Below are 24,594 nucleotides of genomic sequence, written 5' to 3' on the forward strand. Positions count from 1 at the left end.
AATGTCTGTAGTTATTCATTAATCATCACTCCTCATCTTGCTGAAGAATCAACTGTGTTGTTCTGCTATTCATAATCACCTGCTGTCCTGACCTACCTACTTCCCATCCGATGAAACTAGTGGCTGCTTCACACAAAGTGTTTGCTCTCCTCTGAAGCTATCCTGTTGCATGGACATGCAAGTTATGATGAACTGCAGTATCATTCCTTCCTCTCATTCTAACACAGTATCAAGTCCTCTTTGAAATTGCAAGTGCAAATTCTGACTGTTTGGACTGTTATCCAAACTGCCACCACAACAAAAACACCATGCAATGAGCCAAGGCAGTGAACACTTTGTGGCTTCTTCCAGTAATACTCTGCACATAAACCTGTACTACTCCTTTTATATGCTCTGCACAAGAAAGCCCTCCAGTACTTGCATTTCATGTCTGCCAACCATACACTAGTCTTGGTGGCTGATAATTTTTTTTCCACAGCAAACTGTATCCAACTGCTTTCCTCCGTTTCCAGATGTCTGACTGCCCAAGGGGTGAGTCAATCATGAAATGTCTACTATGTGCTGCCTATCTCCTGTACAAGACTCCTTTCAAGCTTGTCAGTACTTGCAGATCTGTGATCTAAGATAGCCTTGGAAACAATCCTAAAATCCACTTACTTCTATCTATCTAATCTTGCCTCAATTGTCAAGGTAATATGGCCTTGACATAAGGATAAAGGAGACCAGAGAGACTACACCTAACATTGTAATTCATGAAGTTACATGAATGAATACAGTAAAGGTGTTAAAATATCCAAGTGTTCATAGTTCAGCAAACATTCATTTTATCCTTAACAACAAATTAAATGAGGAGCTGAAACACAGTAGTAAAGATTTGACTGGGGTAACAATAATAATTTATTCATGCAAACATCTTTTAAAAAGCAGTGCTTCAGTATTTGCAAGTGAGAAGTTACCTTCATGCCTTCAACTCCATCCAGCCCTGGATAGCCTGCAATACCTGGATGACCCTGTGAAGTCACATAGAGGAACACTGTTAACACAGTCAGGCAATAAGACTGTGGCATTGTTTGTTAGCTGAGGCATTTGCAGTGCCTGGACTTGAATCACAAACCTAATTTATTGTCCCACCAAAGACATAAAGAAAGAGAAAACTGATGGCACCCATTTCTCAGCACTCACAAAATATCACAGTTCCTTTAGGGGTCCTTGCGCTGTGAAGACAGTGAGAACTTGTGAGCATGCTTGAGAGTGTCCAAACCAAGAGAACAACTTGGAGTTCTCACAGAACCATAGAAATGTTTGTAGAATAAGAGTCTAGAACATTGTCTTCCCTGTCCCTCACACTTTCCCCTCCACTCTGTTCCACACCAACAAAATATTGGCACCACAACAACTGAAGTGACACTTGGGCGATCCAGCTCTCCATTTCCTCGTAGCATTCTCAGGGACGCCAGATTTCCCCTTTTGGGTGTGTGACTTGAAATCTACACAAAAGTAATCTACTGTTCTCTACTGGGTAATTTACTCAGCCTGGCCCAGGATGGATTACAAATTCCTCTGCTGCTGCAGAATAATGGGATATTCCAAGAGCTCTGGAGCAGGGAACCTTAACTTCTAACCTTGCCTGTGATTCTGAAGTCCTGGACAGCTGTAGGCTCCAATATAGCCCATATACTGTATTGCTGACAAACCTGCCATAAAGGATCTGGTTTGAATAGCACAGTTTTAACACAGAGATATGAATTAGATGATACTGGAGATACCACCACCTTCAGTATATCTTGAAAAAGACATATGTGAAAGAAACTACACTAGCAACTGAACTCCAGACTGCAAAATTTCCACTGCTGCATCTGCAAGTGCAAGTACTTAGACATGTTTTCAACCACTTGATCACCTGGCCATTTTCTCTTCCAAGACTGGAAAAAGGAGAGAGCTGATTGTTCCAGGAGGGAATGTACAGTTTCAAATCTGTACATAAGGCTACACAGACAGTTAAAAAGATCTGGAGTTTTACACAGGCTTTCTAGTTTGCTCTCACTAGTTTAGTAGGGCAGGTGCATTCATCCATCAGGGAACTTGAAGTCACTAGATAAGAAAGTCAGTAGGTCTTAAGCAGCTAGATGGATTCTGTAATTTTAAGTACAGTGAAAAAGTAACAGAAATGTCACCTTTCTTCCTGGAATCCCATCAGACCCATCCAGTCCCAAAATACCCTAGAACAGCAAAAAAAACAACCCCACATTAACTTTCAGAGGCTCCATCTCAGTCTGGTCATCTTATATTAGACTGCAAGTATCTCAGCACCAAATAATGAAAAGTTTGCAATTATGAACAATTCAATCTAGAGTTTCTGTCAATTGACAATTTATTCTGCACACACAGGACAGAATGCCTTGGTCTTCCTATTGTATAGAAGCACATCTCTGCAGGATAATGGTGGTTTGAAGAATCCATGGTTGGCATGTGATCGAGCACACTGATAACTCCCACATTTGCTGACTACTTAGACCAACATCTATTGCCAGCTTGCCCTTTTCTTCCCCAGATATCTGTGTTCTCTGATGGATAGTTCTGGCACTGGTTAAGACCTCCCTAAAGCCTCTGTAATGCCTCTTTATAATCTTCATTTGGACCTCCTGCATGTTTCCTTTTCTGTGAAGCTTTCAAAAACACTGGAAAAAGACAGGCCCTGCAGTATCAAGACCTCCACTAAATACTTCCATCTGATTTTCTTGAACTGCTTGTCTGAATACATTTTTCATATAACTTTTGACCTGAGACTTTAGTGAGGTAAGAACTATCTTGTTATTGTATGGGGCTGGCTACTATGGGACTCAGACCTATGTCTGAGACTCCTACATGCTTTGGGAATGCTTCTGTTGATGAAATGGCCACTTCCTGTGGCCTGTTTGAGAAAAGGCATATAAGGACTTTGTAAAGTTACCTACCCTGCCACCTGGTAAACCAGGAACACCTTTTTCTCCTTTTTCTCCAACACCTCCAAAGCCCTGAGGAAAAACGTCAACATTAAATTTGTGATCTGCCTGGAACTGTATTGCTCAGCCCTAAGACAAAATGAGACTTCTGTTAGTAGAAAGAGTACAAGAGAGAGACAAGGGCAACCGACTGCTTCAACTGGGACAGAAAGAAAACCTGTATCAACCAGACTTGGGAGTACCTGCAGTACATTACCTTCTTCTTTCTCCATAAATTCCATCCATTCAAACCATGGCACATCTTTCACTAGCAGATACCAGTAACCCCATGCTATAACCAGCAAAGTCCACTGCTGCCTTGTACTGTATTCTACACTTGGAAATTATTTCAAACCTCATTTCTTAGTAGCGGCTTTTCATTCTAAAGCTTAAGAATTACACAAAACTTGCATTTTCATGCTCAGCATTTGGAAATGTTTGGTGGTTTTCCCAGACAGTAAGAAGTATTAAATCCAGAGACAGAACACCAGGATTTAATTTCAGCCATTGTTACAGTAGTTAAACAATTTTCAGGCTTCAATCCTGGAATATCTTCCTGTGGTTAAGTTCACATGTGCGTTCAACCCCACCAGCTTCGCTGGGCCTCTTGTGATGCATCAAGCTAAACACGCACATAATGGAACACGTCCAGAAAGGCTAATACAAACTCTGTTTCATGTACAGGTTCTTCTTGCATGTTTTTCTACCCAGAACATCTGTACATTGAAGAAACTGGTAAACAATTTATCTTATTAGTCAGAAGTTCCACAAAATATTTATTCCCTAAACTTACTGAAATAACCTGTGTTTACACAGGTTACAAACTGGGAAACAGCTCTCTGGAACACAGGGAAAAATTGTTGTGCTTGATTCAGAGAAGATGCTACACATTCCTGAGTTTAGGAACACTCAGGTTAAACAGCCTATCTTAAAACTAGATATTTGAGGTCTTTTCCAACCTTGATGATTCTGTGATTCTATATAGGGACAGACAGAAAAATCTGTGTGTGCTTTACAATTTTAAAGTAAAATAACAAAGAGCATGTTTAGATACAACTAAAGGCAATAAACCGGGATTTTAAGAAAATGATGCCCAGCTCTCGGTGGGACATCAAGAAACACTGCCATCAAGTGGCCATGTAAAGGCTCTGTCTCCTTGCTGATCTCTGCAAGGTGCAGATTACAGGTACTGAAATGAGGACTGCTTTATAACACCTATAGTAGGACAGAATTCTCCTCTTTATATCTCCAGCACAAAAACTAATCAGGTCACAGTTACACTCTTCAAAACCTCCTGTGGATATTTTTATCATATTTGCAAAGTACTCTGGTGCCTAGAAACTCCCATAGTGGCCTTATGAGCTCTTCAGAGGATGTCGAACCATCCAGCCCACATTAGACACCTATTAAGAACTCTTCTCTCTCCTCACCGGAATGCCAGGCAATCCTTTGTCTCCAGGTAATCCTTGAGGGCCTGGCTCACCCTGACAAGGGGAAAAAGTAAACACAATAAATCACTGTGCCCATGAAAGCAAGACTGTCCCCAATCCACCCATCATGCTCCTGACTCCTAAAGTAAGGCTTTAGATTTATTTTTTCTAAATGGATTACATTTTCTTGCTTCACATGACATGATTTCAGAGGGCCAGCAGAAACAAACTACAGTTCATTTATTTTTAGGATTAATGATTAAAATCTTTAAATAGCTTTTAGATTTCTACTTCTGAGAGGTGTGCATTCTCTAGTGGTCTACTATGCTCCTAGCTGAGACTACTTTCATTCAATAGCCATCTGGTAAATTAAATTAGTACAAAAAGTATTTTGATCTGAAAATGAAGCAGTCCCCATTGTCCAGTAATTTCATTCAGCCTTGAATGAAGGAGCATGGGGAAGGGGAGCGTTTGCAAACTGAATTTACAGACCTTTTCTCCTTGCTTTCCTTTAGGAAACCCCATGAATTCCAGTATTCCAGTGGATGGTGGAGGACCTGGAGGGCCAGGCAGCCCTACATCACCCTGTTGGCAAAAGAGGAAGCTATTTACAATTTTTTCCTATGAAAGTGTCTAGTAAAAAGCCACACAGGTGATATCTGTGTGCCTAAAAGCTGCTACAGGAGTTTGGTCATAGAAGTCAGAAGATCAGCCTGAAAATTAAGATGAAAGAAAAGCATTAAATTAGTTTCAGAAGGGTTGTGGATATAAAAACATGTCAATTAAAAAAAAAAAAAAAGGCTCAGCTTTTGAACCAACAGGAAAACAGTCCAGAAAAAAAATGTGGAAAAACACAAAAGAAAAGAGGAAAAGAAACAATTAGAAAGGTAGAATGCTGAGAACTGATTTTAAAAGCAGCAGAATCAAGTCCCAGGTTGAGACCTTTGAGAAGCCCCATTATGCCAGTGTAAATTCCTACAGGCTGCACGGCGCCCATTTAGGATTGTGAGACAGTAAATCACACATCAGTTGGGCCAAAGAATATCACAAATGCAAAAAAGAACAAAGTCAGAATAACTCAATACAAGACATGAAGGTCCAAAGAAACTGAAAGACAGAGATTCAAAAGATGGCTAAGGAACTCCTATCTTGATAACCATGAAACTACTGTGCTGAACTGAGATTTTCCCCTTCTCCCTCTTCATCCAGAAAAGCTCCATCCTTTTTTCATGTACCAACAGATAAGGAAACAGCAAGAATATGTAGTATTTGGACTGCCAAGCAGTCCAAGAAAAGAAAAAAAAGAAAAGGCTAGAATCTAGTCACTTTCTAGAGAATCAAGCTATGACAGAACACTGAAGAGCATTTCATGCTCTTTCTAGAAAAGAGCAGGTTTCACCTACCTTTTCTCCTTTCTCTCCTTGAAAGCCTAATCCCATGTTACCCTGAAAAAAACCAAAAACAACCACCCAACAATAAGGAATGAGTAACAAAACAAGAGCAACAACAGCATCACGTCATCACTATCATCAGCACTCTTAAAAATGACAAGCAGGTATAGAAAGAAGCAGGAATAGTAGGTACTTACTTTTGGACCTGGTGGTCCAGGGGGACCCACTGGACCCTAAGTGGGAAAAAAGATTAAGATTTTATTTCTTTAGACTTAATTAGGATGCACACAATTAGAACAATGCTGGGATCTGCAGTAGTACCTGAACTTTCACCTCTTTTCTCCAAAATAAAACTGAGCCATAACCTTCAAGTCATCTCACCTGTAATAGCATAGTCCCTCGGTACCGTGGTTAACTAAGAGAAAGCTCCAATTTAAAAGCAACACACATGTATTTAATTTTTACCTCTGACCAATGGAAACTCTCTCGTAGTACCCTGAGAGCTCTTTAGCACATTTCATGATGACAAAGGCTCCAAACATGCAGAGGTCAGCATATTCCCCCTACTCCCTAGATGAGGAAGAGCTCAGAACTGTATAATTCTGTGTTTGTAGGCAGCAGTCTGTGGCTTTGCTGGAGACCTCATTCATGATTGCTGCTCTGAAAGCTGCTCCAGAGATGAGCCTTCCATGTGATTAGAATAAACTAAGTATTCTATGCCTGAAGTCAGCTGTGCTCAGCCCTTGTAGATGCACACACACTTTTGCTCATTGTCATCACCCAAATACAGACAACATTTTGAATGGTTCTATCAACAAGTGCATCAGTTGAGGTTTCGTACCTGCAAGCCTGGCAGTCCTATAGGGCCTGCAGAACCTTTTGGACCTGGAAAACCTTTTGGACCCTATAGCAAGAACATAGGAAAAACATAGAATATGTAGGACTTGCCTCATCAAACCCCAACCAGAAACAAAGACTCAGGACCCATTAAGTAATATCCCCTCATTAAGTATGCCAAATTAAATAATATAACAATCCATTTTATATTACTAGATGTATTTTGAGAACCAAATTTACAGAGTTCAATGGTAGAAGGGAGTTTGATTTGAAAAAGGAAAACCCCAGCAAAAACATAACAGCAAAAATCTGACCTCCCTTTTCCTAATGTGGATCCACTCATACCATGACAAAGCTGTAACTGCTCATGCCACTAGTATCACACATGAAAATACATTGCCTGATAATTTGAAAAGTGCCCTTGAGAACCAATAAAAGAAAAATTACCTACTTAATATTTTTAACATCATTATTCCCCAAATTAAGTAACTTACAGAAATCCCATCCAATCCAGGAAGACCATTTTCTCCCTAAAAATTATAAATCCATGAGTAAAAATTACAGTTACTGCAACAAACTATAACGAGCACGAGGTTTTGTATAAACAGAAATATTTGCTGTTAATGCTATATTAAGTGTAAATGGGAAAATATTCTGACACCTTTGCTTCCATCTTTAAATTGGCTAATGAAGAGATTCCAGAACTCCAGAGAAATTACAAGCATTTTATTAATAGGTAACAAGAGAAACTGAAGTGACAAAAACTAAACAGTTTGTATATTTGTAGTTTGTATTTTCTGTACAGGAAATAAACTTACAGGCTTGATACAGATATTTGAGTGTGAGGTCTTTAATAAATAGAGTAAAATCCTGACTTCACGGCAGCAAAGGATGGAATACTATGAGTGGGATATGATACTCATATATTTACACCAAGAAGATGACTGATCACTTACTAGTACCTCCCTGTTCCAAAAACATTGGGAGGCAGCTGGGATCTCACAGTATAAATTTTAACACGCACGTGCGGCTTTCCTCAGCTGTTATTTCAACAGATCTGGCACGCGCGAAGATGTTAGTCACAGGAAAGTTCCAAGCGTAGGTGAAGGACCCCTCCTGGGCTACATCTGCATCTAAAAACACATATGCTACCTCATATAAGCCAGGACAAACTTACAAAAAATTCCTCACATCCACTGTTTGACACCACAGATGAATGGTGCTAGACCTCCAGAGACAAGTGAGGAATCAGCAACAACACTGAACCGTAACAGGCTGAGCAATGTGCCAGCATCCCAATATGGGATGAACAAGATCTCTGCAAAGACGAAGCAATTCCAAGTTCTGTGAGTATTCTGCATTCCTATTAATGGAGTTATTATAAGGCCTTTTTCACATGCTCAGGGCACCCACATCTATCATCACGAGCAATATAACCTGCAGCAGGAGACCTACAACCTGTAGGACATTGGAGTGGTTCTTGCACTGCTTTTTCTCCTACGTGATGACAAGTCTTACCTTCATTCCTTTAAGACTGCCTTGAGCAAAAACAGGTTCTCCTTTGAGGCCTTTTGGACCAGGACGACCCTGATTTAAAAAAAAAAAACAAAAAACAAACTAGAAAAAATACTGATTTAGTTTTGAAAGAACTAACATTCAGTGTAACAAACCAGGCAAACTCCTGGCAGCAGTAAACTGCAAAAGCACCACTGCAGCTTTGTGAAAGAAGCTGTGGCATTAATGAGAACTTAAGGTTCTGCAAACATTTCCTCTGGTATTTTCCTGTTTATATTAGATTTCCCTTTCATTTTAGGCACTGACAACTTTTAAGATCCTATTTGAGTCTGTTTGACATGGTGTAACCCTCCTGTTCATACATGTATCAGTGTCATCCAGAGAGACCTTGACAAGCTTGACAAGCTTGAGAGCAAACCTCATGAAGTTCAAAAAGGTCAAGTGCAAGGTCCTGACCTGTGCTGGGGCAACACCAAACATGGATTCAGGCTGGGTGATGTGTGGATCGCAGCACGGTCAACAGGTTGAAGGAGGGAGTTCTGCCCTTCTGCTCCACTCTAGTGAGATCCCAACTTTCATTGCTGGGGCCAGCTCTGGTGCCCTCAGCGTAAAAATCACATGGATCTGTTTGAGTGGGTCCAGAGAAGATACATGAGGATGACCATGGAGCTGGAGCACCTGTCCCATGAGGACAGGCTTAGGATAGTTTGGATTGTTCAGCCTGGAGAAAAGAAGGCTTCAATGAGACCTTAGAGCAGCCTTCCAGTACTTAAAGGGGGCCTACAGGAAAGCTGGAGAGAGACTTCTGATCAGAGAGTGCAATGACAGGACAAGGGATAGTGCTTTTTGAACTGGAAGAGAGTAGATTTAGATAAGATACTAGGAAGAAATTTTTAGTGTGAGAGTGGTGAAGCACTGGAAGAGGCTGCCCGCAGAAGTTGTGGATGTCCCCTCCCTAAAAATGTGCAAGGCCAGGTTGGATGGGGTTTTGGTCTTGTGGAAAGTGTCCCTGCCCATGGCAGGGGGATTGGAACTAGATGATCTTTTAGGTCCATTCCAACTCCAATCATTCAATGATTCTATCTCTTGTTTAACACTGTAAATCACTTAATTTGATTTAGAATCAATGAGAGAAAAATACTGGTGGACTGCATGAATCTTATGGAAAAGTTGCCATTATAATTCTAGATTTACTCAATTTATTTTAATCTTGCTCATTCCATTGCCAACTTATTTTGAGAGAGGTTGGCTTATCCAAGCAGCTTTCCTTGCCCAAACTGTAATCCTACAAGCATTACAAAACAGAAATTCAGGCAGCAGGTATGAGTAAATCAGTTGCTTTGGAAAGCAGTACTTTTAATATGGTCTTATTGCCCCAGTATTTTTCAACCTCACCAATTTCAAGACTGGGTGACATGTAAAGATGTCTTAGCACAGTTTGGAAGTGCTGAAATCAGTGGCATTATTTATATCCACCTGCTGCATTTCCTTCCTCTTCTTCATGTATATATGCAAAGGAGTTCCATTACACAGACAGATGACCTTACCTCTAAGTTCAGGCTTTGAATGTGAACAAATATTCAAATGTTTGTCAAATATTTTTTTGCTTACACTTCAGAAATAAACTTATAAAAGATTGTAATTCCTCAAAGCAGCTACAAGTAGAGTTCTGGTAACTAATCCTACCCACTTAAAACATAATCTAGAGCATGATCCAGCTACCCTCACTTCCTCTATAGCTGATTAAGGAAAATGAGGAGTTTCCCCAAAGGCAGTTCATCCTGAAAGGCAGAGGGGGAGAAGTACTCTTGCAAGTACCCTTTTCTGTGAGAGGGGAGTCCAGAAGAACATAATGACAACTGCAAATGGTGCAATGAAGGCTAGATAAAATTTCAACCTAGTAGGAATGTGTTTTCAAAAGTAAAACATATACCCTGGGAAAAAAATTTTATTGACACTCGGTGAGACTGAAGCTTCTGGCTATCTTAGGACCTGGAGGAAGGCATCCAATATTTGATGCACAGACTTGAACATGATAGCATCCTTTCCTGAACCAGCATCCCCTAACTTGAAGAATGCTGCATGGAAGGTATTTGACACAATGTGGTTCTTAAAAACTTGATCATGGCTTCCTCTGAGTTAGCTTGAATACTGCCAGTGACAATGGTATAAATTGGTGTGGGAGCATACTGGATCTTCATTTTATCCTCAAAGTGGAATTTCAGTGAGAAAATTACACTGTGCTCTAATAATGGTAATGAAGTTAGGGTTCTTACTAAGTACTTGAGAGTTACTTTCCAACAGTGACATGAACAGCAAATCTTGGATTAGTGATTACAAAACATCATATTCAAACTGGGACGTACAGGGAGCCCAGGTAGGCCAGGAAACCCATCTGATCCAGAAACGCCAGGGCTCCCAATGGTACCATTGCAGCCATCAAGGCCAGGAAGTCCTCTAGGTCCAGACTGTCCAGGGTGACCCTGCACAAAGGGAAAAAAGAGAGAAAGATGACAGGATGCATTATTCTATTAGTCATACTGGTCCCCAGAAAACTGATATCTCCCAAATGGCAACACAAACCAAAAGAACACACTTACTCCCACTCAAGTTCAGCAGACGGCAACAGAACCAGCTTCTTCAGCCAGCATTGTCTATCCTCCCCAAAGCTGAAATCCTAGAACACTGGCTGCATTTATTTAATTACCATTTTGTCCAAGGGATAATTTTCTGAAGTACATAACTTGTGCATGAGTTTGTCCCACAGGGCAATACTCATTCCACGGCATGTAAGACAGTGTAAAACAGCACACAAGGGTGCACCTGACACCAGGAGTGGAAGTTGCTTGTGCAAAAACAAGGGCGAAGGCAGACTCAACAATACTGAGCATTTAGAATTCAAATCTGCTTCAAGTTTCAGAGATTTCTCTTCCTCTCCTGTATGAATTCTTTCCTTTAATAGTTCAACAGATGTTACTGCTCTTTTCTAGCTATATTAGATTTAAAATCTTAGTTAAGGCAACTGGGATAAAGACGTAATTAAACTAAAAACATTTAAAAGAAAGTATTTGTAATGGACAATTATTAATCAAGCAGGGTAGAATATAATTGTACCTAATTCTAATTTCACACCTCTTTTGCCCTAGTATAGCTCCATTAATATGACTGGAGATTACCCAGCATGGTACTTGTGCAAAGGAGATCAAAGTTTGAGACTTTAATTACTTTTTCTTCAGTGTCATATGATTTGGTGTAGGCAAAACACTGAGTGGCAGAACTGTCAGTCCCACTAGAGGTTCCAATCTTTTTTTCCAAATAAATTAGTCCTGTGACACTCAAAGACAGTATCTTGTGGCAAGAAGAAAATTTAAACTTATAAGATAGTATCAGTAACTGACAGTTCTCTCCCTCTCCTCTGGTACACCCTGATCTTGACTCATCCGAAAGTACATTTGTTTGATCCCAAAGATTCATCCTTAAGATACGGCGCTAAACGAGTTATGACTCACAACACGAAAGTAAAAAAATAAACATGGATAAAATGGAGATAAAGCAGAACATTAACAATCCTTCATGCCTGACACTTAAAACAAAACACATTTGTGCTGCTGAAGGTCTTCCAAATCCAAGACACTAACATATGCTCTGACCAAACTCAATGAGAACTTTACAGTAATGTAAAGCCTTTTATCCAAGGATCTTAAAATGCCTTGCAAAAATGTGGGAATGCTATAATCTTCTTTTTATGGGTGAGAAGCTGGGGGCATACAGTAGCAGAGTGACTTTCCCAAGGATGCAGAGCAACTTAGGCCATAATTACAGAAATACTCAAGCTGATCACTAGCCCCTCCTGCTGCAAGTAGGGCCATTGCACCCTCCTGCTTACCCACACCCACCTCTTCCCCATGCTGGCATAAGCACTGGCAAAATAGACAAGTCAGAGCAGGAAACCAGCACAGCAGAGAAATAACTGTTCTTTTTCTTAATGGGGTTAATTTTCAGCCAGATGAGTTCCTTTGGTGCAGTTCATTTAGCAACTACATTGCAATTTGTGCCATCAAAATGAAGAGAAAGGGCGAGAGCCCAGATGTGCTCTCTGCCAGTCACTAAGGTGCAAACTGAATGAATAGAAAGTGTGTCTCCACTACAGGGTCAAGGCAGCTCATCCAGACAACAATAAATCTGAGATTAAACAAGGCCTCAGGACATGGAATGAAGTCATCAGGCACCACTGCGTACATAGTACCAGTTGCCTGGATGATTAAAGTTTGTTTGTCAAAACACTTGTATGTGGTGTGCAAGCAGGGGCTTGCCAGGCCCCTGTAAAGTGAAAAGTGAAGGCTGAAGCATCAATTTATTGCCATTTATGTCCATCTCTTAGAAATTACTTCATTTGGTTCCCAAAGCCGGAGCAAATCAGTGGCAACCCACTCTCGTGAGATGTCATAGACAAGCACCAAGTCTCTGCTGTGACAGGGCAGTGACTACAGCAGAAGGTTACAGTCAGCTCTTTCACTTTTCTGACAGCATCAACAAAATCAGAAGCTATGTGGGATGAGTGCACATGTATCTGGTTACAACATAACGTGACCAGCTGCAGGGTTTAGTGAAGCTGAACAGCCAACATCTGCCCCTCGAAGCCAGACAATGGGGAGCCAAGCTGCTAAGCCATTAGTGATGGCCAAGAGCCAGCCCATGGCAGGCAGTTGACTGGTGGCCTCGTGTCTTGGGAAACACTTTGGGTGAGATATCCTAACTCTTGGACCAACACAGCCCGTAAGTGGCCCAGTGGGTTTTGGTATCCTCCTCAAACATGAGAAGGGCTCACAAAGACAGGACATCAAGTATGCTGACCACATACACATAAATGATTTCCTATGTGTATTACATAAATCTATGGGCCTATCACTTAATCCCAAGACATCCATGTCTGTGATTCTGAGCCAAAGCATGACACAGATTGACACATGCACAAACATACTGTCACTTTTGCTTTAGGAAAAAGGATTTCCTGCTTTCTAGCTAATCTGCTACCACAGTTCACAACATTTTGTTTTAGGAGCCTTATCTGAGGCTACACTGAGCACCTATAACTGACCTCCCTGAGAGTTATAAAGTTCTGGCTTAAATGAACCTTTCCCCCAGGGATTTAAAATACTGATTAAAATTTCTAATTTCTGTTTTGGCAGATGTGCCAATTCAGCACAAGCACCTCAGCTGACTAAAGCAGAAGTCTTTTACATGCTTTACTTACACATGGCAGGGTGACTAGTTTACAGATCTGAGTTAAAACAGAGACTGGAGAGATCACTTGTGCTCTCTGTTATCACAAAAGGAGACATTCCCTGTGAGACAGATAAGGAAACTTGAACTGTTCATCTAGACCCGTGCTTTATCTGACTCTTGCTTTTACACTAATGCTGTGATCCTGAGGGGCCACTTTTCCAAACCAAACAGCACAAAGGTGATCCCAACAGGAGAGCTCAACAAATAGTTAGAAACAAGGAAACAAACGCAATTGAATAAACTAATGGAATAAGCATGTTGATGGATTGCTATGGCAAAGTGCCCTTTTTGCAGCCATTACCAAGTGCTTGTGTTTCCTCTAGGAAGGTCACAAAATAAAGTACTTTGCCTCTCTGTGTAGCTCTAGCTTTCGTGGAACAGACAAAGGCTCACTTCTCATAGAAATATCTCCTCCTAGAACACCTTGAACAGGTCATAAAGAGCTATATACATGTCTTGGCTCCAGTTCCAGCCTTTGCCAGAGGTGTCCATGAATCTTGTCCTATAGGGAAAACCAAACTTCCCAAGTAGAGCCAAGGATATGAGGGTTCTTCTACAGCGTGACACAAAAGGCTAGTAATAAACACATGTAGCTGCAGTATTTACTAGGTTTAAGGGATTAGTCAGGCCAGCTGCAACAACACGAATCATTTGCCACCAACATTCCCCAAGGGATCTCTATGCAACACCACTTCCCTTAAGGTCAGTAGTGGGATACCCCTTGAATCACAGCCTTGTAGTCCTTTGGCCACGACTAAAATACACCTGCCCATGCTAACATATTTGCCTACTACAAGGAAGCTCTCTTCAAATTTAGCTGTTAATTCTTGTGCAGAGATAGCACTGCATTTTTACTCCTCTTACAGGTATTGGCACACAAGTGCTCTCTCTCCTTTGCTCTGCCGGTTATACATGCGGATAATGTCCATATGTTCATATACATTTCACAACAAACCTAAGCTACTCCCTTACCCTGAAATTCAACTGGCAAAAGCATAAATATTTTCTCAAGCACTGGTGGTTGCTATTTTCACCACAGAATGGAAGTATTTAGAATGTAACCAGTATGAGCTAGTGTCCCTTCTTCCTTTTCTATCCTGTGGTTGTGGCACAGAAACCCACAGTGGTGAGCACTTTGCTGTTCAGGAGCAGCAAAATCTGCCTTTCTCCCATTTGCCCACCTGCAGAATAATGTAAAGCAGACAGAGTAGATTTGTAAATGCTGGAGGGTTTGAATCCTTTCATCTACCTCCCCTACTCTCTCCTTGGAATGCCTGTTGCTGCCAGCTACCTGGCAATGGCTGTATCTCTGCCGCCCCTCATTGCTGGGAATCCCCTTTCTTCAGAGCCTCATCTGAAAAAAAACTCTGAGAACAGCATGTTCCCACAGTGTGTTCAATTAAATTAAGTATTATGGGAACAGCTTGTTCTCTTCAGAGCTACAAAGTTGGCTGGTGGGAAAAAAAAATAGCAGCAAGGGAGTAGAGCAGGAGAGAAAACAGGCAAGGATGAGCAGAGGGGGAGAGAAGGACAAGGGCCAGGAAGGAACTGGAATCAAGCAAGCTCATGTACAGGGCCAACTGTGCATTTTCAGCCAATCTATCAAAACAATTTAGTTTTTGATAGGAAGTAAGAAAACACAGCTCAACTTTTGGAGCTCTTGGACAGCTGAAGAAGTAAGGAAGATGAGAAAAAGCATGAGTATAGCCTGAAGGCACAAGGATACAGAAAATGGAAAAATGCCATGAAGAAAATAAAAAGAATTGTAATAGCAGGATAAAGGAGGATGAGCTAAATCTTGTAGCATCAGCAAGGAAGTTTGGGGCAACTTCTAAAACTTGCCCAGCTAAAACTTTCCTGAGGTAAAGTGACTGTAAGACATCTTTGCAAAAATCACTGGTGAATACCAAAGCAAAAGAAAGCTGGTCAAGACACTGTGGAAACACCTTTCACTAGAATGGCCACTACAAAGTAAAAGGGAACAATACGCTCTCTGCATCCATGATGAGTAAGATGAGAACTGAGAGGTTTAAACCACAGAATCCAAGACTGAAAATAGGCATTAGGAAAGGTTTTCTGACAGAGGACTTAATAGTCTTCATCATTACAAGGTTTTAAGTATTGGTTAGAAAACATACTAAAAATGGCCTGAAGCACAGCTGATCAGGCTGTTTGACTAAGGTCCCTTTTAATTCTGTAAATCTATGATTGTATGATAGAGTGCTTTCTAGAGATGGTGCTGAGAACATGGTGCTGAAAGAAAAGCTTATCAGTGATGCAGTGGATCTCCATGTAACTCAGGCTCATTTCCTAATACATAGCAGCTTCTCAGCATAATAGGATCCTAACCTCTTACAAAGGAGCATGAGATCATTAGGTTGACTAAGCCCTGCCACTTTCCTCCGAAGAGAACTAAACACTTGCAAGGTACTCTCACTGTGCTCATGTGCTTTTGGTTGAGACTAACATTCTGGTGATTTATGCTTACGAATGCAAACTTACCGGGATCCCATTCATGCCTTGAAATCCTGGAACTCCCATTGGGCCCTAAAGAAAAAGAGTATACATTATATTTAATTTCATTTCATCAACCTGTTTATTTCAGTTACCTGTGAAATATATTTCACTCCAGCATTCTCAGTCTTGCACTTCAGCTTTCAAAACCAAATGGAGAAAACTATCTCATGCAGATTCTCTGTGACCACAGGGGTCAGTGAAGATAGGAACTGAGCATCTGAGCTTGACTGGATGCCAAATGAGTGTTTCAGGAATGTTTTAATCAGGCAATTTAAAGTAAAACTATAATCTCCTACTGCACATCTGGAGAAAACAAGATGCCAGAAAAATAAACAATAAGCTTAACTCTTAGCATCAGGCTTGACCTTCCCAGAGTTTCAACAGGACTTACGGGTTTTTCTGTCTATACTTGGATAGCCCTAGCCAGAGATAAGCAGACCACTGTAGTCACTTCAGACCACCCCTGGCTGAACTGGAATCACTTGATTCTACTGCTGCACTCTGGGTAGTAGCAAAACAGACTGTGTAAGCAGAATATCAGTGTAAACTGCTCTTGCTCTGGAAAAGCGAAGTATATTGCTTCCACAAGGAATAAAGATAGAGACTCTTACTGCATACCCACTAATTGCAATGGATAGAACAGCTCCAGGTCTCTCTGAACACACTGTGATTAACGCCCATCTATTCCTGGGTATGTGAAGGGAAAGACTACTTGCAACAGCGATACTCATTTAGTTATGGCTACTCATTCTATGGATACTCATTCTATGTATTCTAAGCTACAGTGTTCAGCAGCTTTAGGAACCCCATTCTTACTCAAAAAGAAAAGTGGGGGATTCTCTGAAGATACTAATGAAATGCTGTGTTCTTAGTCTTTGGGCAGACAGCCCAAGATTATCTTTATTCCTTCAAAAATATATGCAACTCCACAGACTTACTGCAGGGACAAAGAAGTCACAGTTGAGCCTACCTTTTCACCTTTCTGTCCAGCTGGTCCAGGGGGGCCCACCGCACCTCTCTCACCTTTTGCTCCTGGCAAACCCTCTGGGCCAGTAAATCCAGGTGAGCCTATTGGTCCTTGAAGCCCAATTGGTCCTGGTCGACCCTAATATACAACAAAAACCAAGTCAGTGCACCATGTTCACAAAGCCCTTTGCAATTACTCTACACAACTCAATCTTTAATGCAATTTGATACCTCTCAGAGTGGACAGGACATCCTAAAAATCTATGAAGAAAACGGTGTTTTGAGATCTAACTGCTTGTGATTTCCAAGCTGCAAAGTGCAAAAAGATTGTACTTTAGATCAAGCACTACTAAAAGATAAGATGCAAAACGTGCCAGGGTCACATGCAGTCTGAAATCACACTTCAGATTATTCAAGACTAGTGCAATGGTTGGCTCAACAATGGAATCTGATCCCAGTATACTCTCCTGGTCATCTTCTAGTCAGGCTGTGGATTTTGAATTCTGGAGCACAAAAAGGAGGGTGCAATGACTGAGCATTGCCCGAAGATGGCAACCTTTTCTATAACTGCAGGGATTCATATGGGGCTGATGAACTTGCATTGTTCTATTGCAAGGATGGGAGAGTACAACTCTGGTATTTGTTTCTGAAATAAGGCAGTGTTAAAAAAAACATGTTCTTGGCAGCTGAACACTTAACACAAAGATCCGTAATAATATTTTTGTACTTTTCATTTGGTTCACTTTGAGAGAACCTGAAAGAGATCAATAAAGTCCTGAAGCATCAGTAGAAAATAGCAGGTTAGGGCTATGCTTTCTACTGGTAAAACAGCGATTGCATGAAGTTACCCATGCAAGGAATTAAGCCTTACATTAAAAGGGATAAAGTGGAGGAGGAAGTTAAATCCCTGTCCTTTCAGTTCTATACACTCACATTCATGGTAGTGTGCTTCCCTTCTATTTCCCTCACTCCTTACAATAGCAGAAGGAATGCAACTCCCTGCTGCAAGTGTTTTAGTAATCTCAGCTGGAGACGTACAAAGTCCTGACTCCGGGTCCTGGCAGGTAAAAGACTTATCAGCTAACTTTAAAAAATCATTTTCCATGTCAATAATCAAGCAAAATAAGGCAAACTACAATTGATTTTCAAATTTCTTTTTATTTCAGGATCACTTTTAGTATCTGTTTAAGCTAAAACATTTTGTCCCATATTCCATGTTTCTTCACTATTGGAGCAGTTTTCTCTTGAAGTGCAGCAACTCTCCCGTGTCACTCTCTGTTGTGATTGTTTCATCCTGGCCTTTTAACTGAGGTCAAGTGCATGGTTTCTATTTCATACCTTTTTCTGTCTAGACACTGTCCACAGTGTGCCTTTCCAGAGGCACAGACTCCCATCTGAGAAGCCTCTTCTGTCGATTATTTTTTGCCTTTTTCACTCTGGACTATATTTATCAATGGAATCCGTTATACTGGGAGCCATATGATCAGAAAATGAATCCCAAGATCTTCAGTGGTCCTTGGCAACTGTATACAAGGAAAACTTCAAGAAAATCACATGCTTTGCTCTTACTTTCTGAGCCTTTAGTGTCTGAGTTTGAGCTTTAACTTTTTGACTTCCCATAACTGCAAGCTATTCAGAGTCTTTCAGGGAACATTTCACTTAAAAGACATGGGCTATGGACTGTTTACCTCAAGGCAACACAGCAGTGGAGAAACAAACTCTAAAAATGGGCATGTTACTGCTATAACCAGCCACCACCCACAAAAGCGACAACATCCAAGAGTCCACCAAGGTTTCTAGAGAACAGAGGCTGTGAATTCCCCACTTGTTTGAATTGCTAACACTTCTGTATTCAACGGCTTTGATTGCCTGGTTAATGACAGTATTTCCAGCGGCTGGAACTGATTAGAATTAACATTTTAACAGGCTTTTGTTTTGCTCTACTGCAGGCCACTTTGAGAAATGTATCTAGATGAAACAGCAAAGAATAGTAACTACACATTCTATTGTGTTCAGTTCTGCATCTCTCTCTCAGCAGAATTAAACCTATTCTCTGTGATTTAAGGGCCCATAGGTGAAAAGCTCTCTTTTGCATTAGTGCCCTACAAGAAAGATTTTAACTGCACTTGAAGATTTTGTCCAGTGCCTGAGAGTGTCACTAAACCATAAAGACACAGTAAAGTGCTTCTAATCTCTTTGATAATGTGATTATGCCACGATAATCAGGCTCTCAAGAATTCCTACTGCTTCTTTTGAAGTCTGTGTGGATGGAAATCATGTTTTCTATGCTGAAACAAAGGGCTTGCCTCCACTCCTAAAAAAGGAACAGTTTTCGTCACTCTGTGGCACTCCCATGAACTGTCCCAAGACAAAAGCATTATAAATAGCAGGCCCTGTGGTGTGCAGGATAAAAGCACAATGAAGACTCAGGTTTTACTACAAGGTAAACTCGCAGGGTTCAACCCCGGGCGGAACTACTTTTTGACCTCAATGAGTTTCCCTTGTGGTAAAAAGTTAAGTGCCTAATCTTTACTGTGTTTGGGCATCAGAATTACTCATACAAATCCAGAGAACATAAAGAATAAAACATTTCTTAGCAGTGAGGACAAGTGTAAACATAAAAAGTGGATTACATCACACAGAAACTACAGTGAATCAAGAGAACTCTCATTTCTGATCTTTATTGTTTGATATATGAAGCCCAGCAGCCTGGAGAAAAGCCATCAGTAAGTAACAGAAGTGGTATCGTTTTGGTTTTCTGGCTGCATCACAACTGCTCTTACAAAGAGGAAAAATATACAATGCTAGTAACACTAAGCTAGGACAGTTTATGACATTAATGTGATCTGTGATTATTTTCTCAAATGTCCCCCAGAATATCATGTATTTGCAAACCATGACCTGCATTCTCATAGGTATTTGTGCACCAGAAGCAGCACTGAATGAGAAGCCTGTCTCTCTGTAATGAATACAATGCTGGTAAAAAAAGCCATAGTTTTGTGATACACCATGGCATTCTATTGGCAATTTCAGGATTTTGATGAAGTTTATGCCACAAGTTCAATATGAGTCATATTCATCTCTGTTATGTGCTTAGCCATTGTAAACCATTAAAAACACAGAGATGTCTCAAACATTCAGGTTTCCAATCTCAACATTTGGTAACCAAGATTTAAAAATGGCTGGAATTTCTTCTGAATCACCATGCTGCAGAAGGTGGTAAAACAAAATGGCTTAAAAATGAAATTTGATGGCAGTCTTTCAAGAAGGGAAAAGCAACATGTGTCTTCTTCCCTTCACCCTTTTAACCCATCTGCATCCCAGCATGTCGTGAGGAAAGATCAGTATGGTGAGTAATGACGGGCCCTCTTTACTGCTACACAAGCACATCACAGTTTCTCTGTTGTCCCTGCCCCTTTTGCCAACTCTAATACCCCACAGAAATTTTCGCCCACTGAAGCAGAGCTGCTGCACATAGCACTGCAAATTCCAAACATTCTTTTTTCCCATTTTCTCTGTGAGCTTGGAGAATCAAGTGTAAATCTGTTTGATTTGTTGCTGTGCAAAGGAACACACATGGCAGTGGTATGGAACCACAGGACAGACACCTTATTTCAGGGGGAAAAAAATACAAGTGCTCATTTACTTAGGGGGCAGTTCTGCTAGCCTCACTCACTATAAAACTAGCTCAGTGAATTAATCACCAAAAAAAGGGTACTGGAACTCACAAGGAAGATACATTTAGCAGGACTGGTAACTAAGCAGAGCACTACTGATAAGGCAGGGCAGAACCAATCGCTGCTTCAGTTAGTGGATTCATAGACTGACATATTTCAAGCATCAAAATATTACTACTATTTTTCTAAGCAAAATCTCAGTGTATGAGAAGAGCTAAATTTAAAGGTGATCATGTTTTCTCTAATCAACACAGTTATAAATTTGTAAGAATTCAGTGACTACATTTTGAAGGGGGCTCTTAGTCACGCTCGATTCTTTCTAACATTATTCTCCCCCTAAATAATGTTTCAACAACACAAAAATTTGCTAGTGACAATGATTTACTTTACAAGAAAACGTTTTGTAGCCTGAAGCATCTTACATTCAGTTGATCACATTAAGACAAACCAAAGAGCCAACCATTAAATCATTACAGCCTTAAAAATGTACATTCTCATACACTGCACACACCAAGCAGGACCTAGCCTGAAGCAATGATGGAGGCTCTCTCTATCCAATTCTTAGTTGTACAGGAGAGCCTATACATGGCACTGATCCTCTGAGATAACATTTTCCATGGACAAATGGCATTCCCATTTTAATCATGGCCATTCTCTGACAAGGGACGCCAGGTGACAAAAGGCAATGCAAGATTCACACCAAACTTGGATAAAGTGTCTATAACTGACTTAAGAGTGCAAGGCAACAGTGTCCATTAGTGAGCAGTATGACCTTGTGATAACCACTTCTACCTTCTACCTCCATTTCCTCCCTCCTCCTCTTAGGTCTGCCCTGCCTTCACTGCAAGATTCCTGCAGCAGTAGTTATCTCTTGCCAGACAGATAGTGCCTAGCACTAGAGAGTTCTGGTCTCTACTGGGGCCCCACAGTTCTACTGCAATAATAATAATTACTGATGAAAAACCCTTCACTATTTTCCTAAATTACAGGTCAGGTATCCAGTGCCCTGCTCACATTCCAGAGCAAGCAATTATTTTCCCTACTGAAAAATGCTTTGTACTTTTCAAGAAAATGATTCCTCAGTTTTTCTTCTAAAAACTTAAGAGAAAATCTTGTTCAAAATGGCTTCTTTATTTCTGCCATAGAATTAACTACGCCTCCCCACAGCTTTCTGGTTGCACAGCATGAGATGAATGCACCAAATTGTCTACACACATGAAACAACGGACCAGAAAAAACATCCTGTGAAACAATCCGACTTCATGCAGCACCTTCTCAAAAACCTCATAGGCTTTCTTCTGGTTGTTCTCAAGTTTTAAAAAAGGATATCAGGGGGGGGAATTTTATTTCTTTTTTTTGTAAAAGAAAAGACATGACTTGCACATGGACCATGTGAAATTAGTTAACATCACAATTAATTTTAGAAGCTTGCTCTTTACATGGAGCAGCGCTTGGCATGCTCCCACTGCAGAGTGTCAAGGCTGTGCTGGTCACCTCAGGAGCAATTATTTAATGTAGTAATTAGCAAGTACAGATTGTTTCTTGTAATATTTTCTAATTTTAGTTCATGTGATAAATTCCATTTAAAATAAATACTTCTGTTATTTCCACTAAGCCTAACCAGACATAACTGAAAGTAGAAAGGCTAAGTGGTAAAAAATTGTGACCATATGTATCTCCATGGTTTTAAACTCTATTAAAGAAATAAGTACACTCTGCTTTAAAAAAAAAATAGTAACATTTGATTCCATAAACCATTTGCTCCCTGAGCCCTATACTTCAGCAAAAGTCCCCTGGACTTGGCAGTGGTGAGGTCACACCTCAAATCCTGGGTTCAGTTTCGTGCCCCTCACTCCAAGAAGGACATTGAGGTGCTGGAGTGTGCCCAGAGAAGGGCAACAAAGCTGGTGAAAGGTCTGGAGAACAAGTCTGGTAAGGAGCAGCTGAGGGACCTGTGGTTGTTGAGCCTGGAGAAAAGGAGGCTGAGAGAAGACCTCCTGCCTTTTTACAGCTCCATGAAAGGAGGCTGGAACCAGGTGGGAGTCGGTCTCTTCTCCCAAGGAACAAGTGATAGGACAAGAAGAAATGGCCTCAAGTTGCACCAGGGGGGGTTCAGGCTGGACATGAGGAACAATTTCTTCCCCTTGAGGGCTGTCAAGGCCTGGCCTAGGTTAGCCAGGGAGATGATGGAGTCCCCATCCCTGGAGGGGTTTCAAAGCCATGGAGATGCGGTGCTGAAGCCCATGGTTTGGTGGTGACCTGGCAGTACTGTGTTAATGGTTGGACTTGATGATCTTCAAGCTCTCTTCCACCCAAACCCATTCTGTGAAAAGGACAGAAGGAAGGAAAGGAAGGCAGGAAAGGAAAGCAGGCAGGAAGGCAGGCTGGAAGGAAGGATTGATGCAATGGAAAGTTTACCACATTATAACTATTGAACTGCAACTGTTGTTGTTAAAAAACAACAAAGCAAACAGACATAAAAAAAAAAACCAAGTCTATTTTTAAATTGGATATTTAAATCTCTGAAAAGTTTGCACTTTTGAATGCTCATTTTCCAGTTAAAAACTTTCATGGAACATCCTGATCCAATCAATTCCACATATTTGCTATTCCTATTTATAGCACACAAAGAGACCACATACTGCTGTCTTTTTCCCTATCATGGACAATGCCAGGAGTGACTCAGTGTTAAATTTCAGTCAGTATTCTATTTTATACTTCATAAACTTTAAAGAAACTACTTTTTTTAAGAAATGTAAGACAGTTCAAAAAAGATGACTCCAACTCAGATTGCTTTTTGCTTTGATGTACTGAAATGTCCAAGTGAGATAAGAAAGTAGGAGTGTGTGGAAAGGCTGCAAGCCCCAGAGAACACAGATAACATGAAAGTAAGTGAAAGTCACTCGTGGGCTGTAACATCTGTGAGAGATGTGCTGGCTAGAAGATAGCCTTCCTGTGCTGCACTCACAGCAGAGGGCATCCATGGCTAACCTGAGTATCATCCAGAGTGAGAGACACTACAGAAACAGATGTTAGTTGTGGGGATTTATTTTTTTTTTTTAATGAACAACAACCAGCAGGATTCATAGAATCCCAGAATGGGTTGGGTTGGAAAGATCTTTTAAAGGTCACTTAGGTCAACCCCCCTGCTATAAGCAGGGACATTTTCAACTGGAGCAGGCTGCTCAGTGTGCCATTCAATCTGACCTTGAATGTTTCCAGTGACAGTGCTTCTACCACCTCTCTAGGCAACCTGGCCAGTGTTTCACTACCATCATCATACAGAATTTCTTCCTTAGATCTAAACTAAATACCCTCTTAGTTTCAAACCATCACCCTTTGTCCTATCACAACAGATCCTGCTAACAAGTCTGTCCTCATTTTTCCTATCAGCCTCCTTTAAGCCCTGAAAGGCATCAATAAGGTCTCTCAGAGCCTTCTCTTCTCCAGCCGAAACGACCTCAAGTTTCTCAGTCTGTCCTCAGAGCAGAGGGGTTTCAGCCTTCTGATCATTTTTGTGGCCTCCTCTGGACCTGCTCAAGCAGGTCAATGCCATTCTTAACCTGAGGATTCCAGAGCTGGGCACAGTACTCCAGGTGGGGTCTCAGCAGAGTGGAACAGAAGGGCAGAATCCCCTCCTTTGACCTGCTGCCCACACTGCTGGGTATCATCAGTGGGCTATGGGTGCATGCTGGGGGCTCATATCCGGCATTTCATCCACCAGTATCCCCAAGTCCTTCTGCACTGGGATGCTCTCAATCCTGTGTGCTAATAAAGCATAGTAATGACTTATGCTGTATTTCCATTAACTTAATAGCCCCTGTACGAAAATAATGAGTTAAAGCTTATTTTTAAGGAGCTACACTATATGTTTGAAAGACATTTACTTGCCCTTTTCATGGTCATCGCTCAGAATGATGCCTTTATTTCAGAAGATACTGCATGAAAGACTTGTCATGGTTTGCAGAGACTAGATACTAACAAACTGTATCCT

At 41.0% G+C, this 24,594-nt stretch overlaps 1 protein-coding gene across 1 annotated transcript in view; it reads right to left on the minus strand.

Moving 5' to 3' along the window:
* The window catches only part of COL4A6 (collagen type IV alpha 6 chain), a 126,412-nt gene that overhangs the window by 24,357 nt on the left and 77,461 nt on the right, over positions 1-24,594 (minus strand). The window contains exons 4-16 of the mRNA XM_054169613.1: positions 16,928-17,062; positions 15,943-15,987; positions 10,521-10,637; positions 8,158-8,226; positions 7,134-7,169; positions 6,644-6,706; positions 6,000-6,035; positions 5,815-5,856; positions 4,904-4,996; positions 4,412-4,465; positions 2,955-3,014; positions 2,175-2,219; positions 957-1,010 (exon numbers count right to left, since the gene is read on the minus strand). Coding sequence (XP_054025588.1) covers positions 957-1,010; positions 2,175-2,219; positions 2,955-3,014; positions 4,412-4,465; positions 4,904-4,996; positions 5,815-5,856; positions 6,000-6,035; positions 6,644-6,706; positions 7,134-7,169; positions 8,158-8,226; positions 10,521-10,637; positions 15,943-15,987; positions 16,928-17,062 — 849 coding nt within the window. The remainder of the gene's footprint in view (positions 1-956; positions 1,011-2,174; positions 2,220-2,954; positions 3,015-4,411; positions 4,466-4,903; positions 4,997-5,814; positions 5,857-5,999; positions 6,036-6,643; positions 6,707-7,133; positions 7,170-8,157; positions 8,227-10,520; positions 10,638-15,942; positions 15,988-16,927; positions 17,063-24,594) is intronic.

The sequence above is a fragment of the Dryobates pubescens genome, chromosome 18 (assembly GCF_014839835.1).
Source record: "Dryobates pubescens isolate bDryPub1 chromosome 18, bDryPub1.pri, whole genome shotgun sequence".
Lineage (NCBI taxonomy): Eukaryota > Metazoa > Chordata > Aves > Piciformes > Picidae > Dryobates > Dryobates pubescens.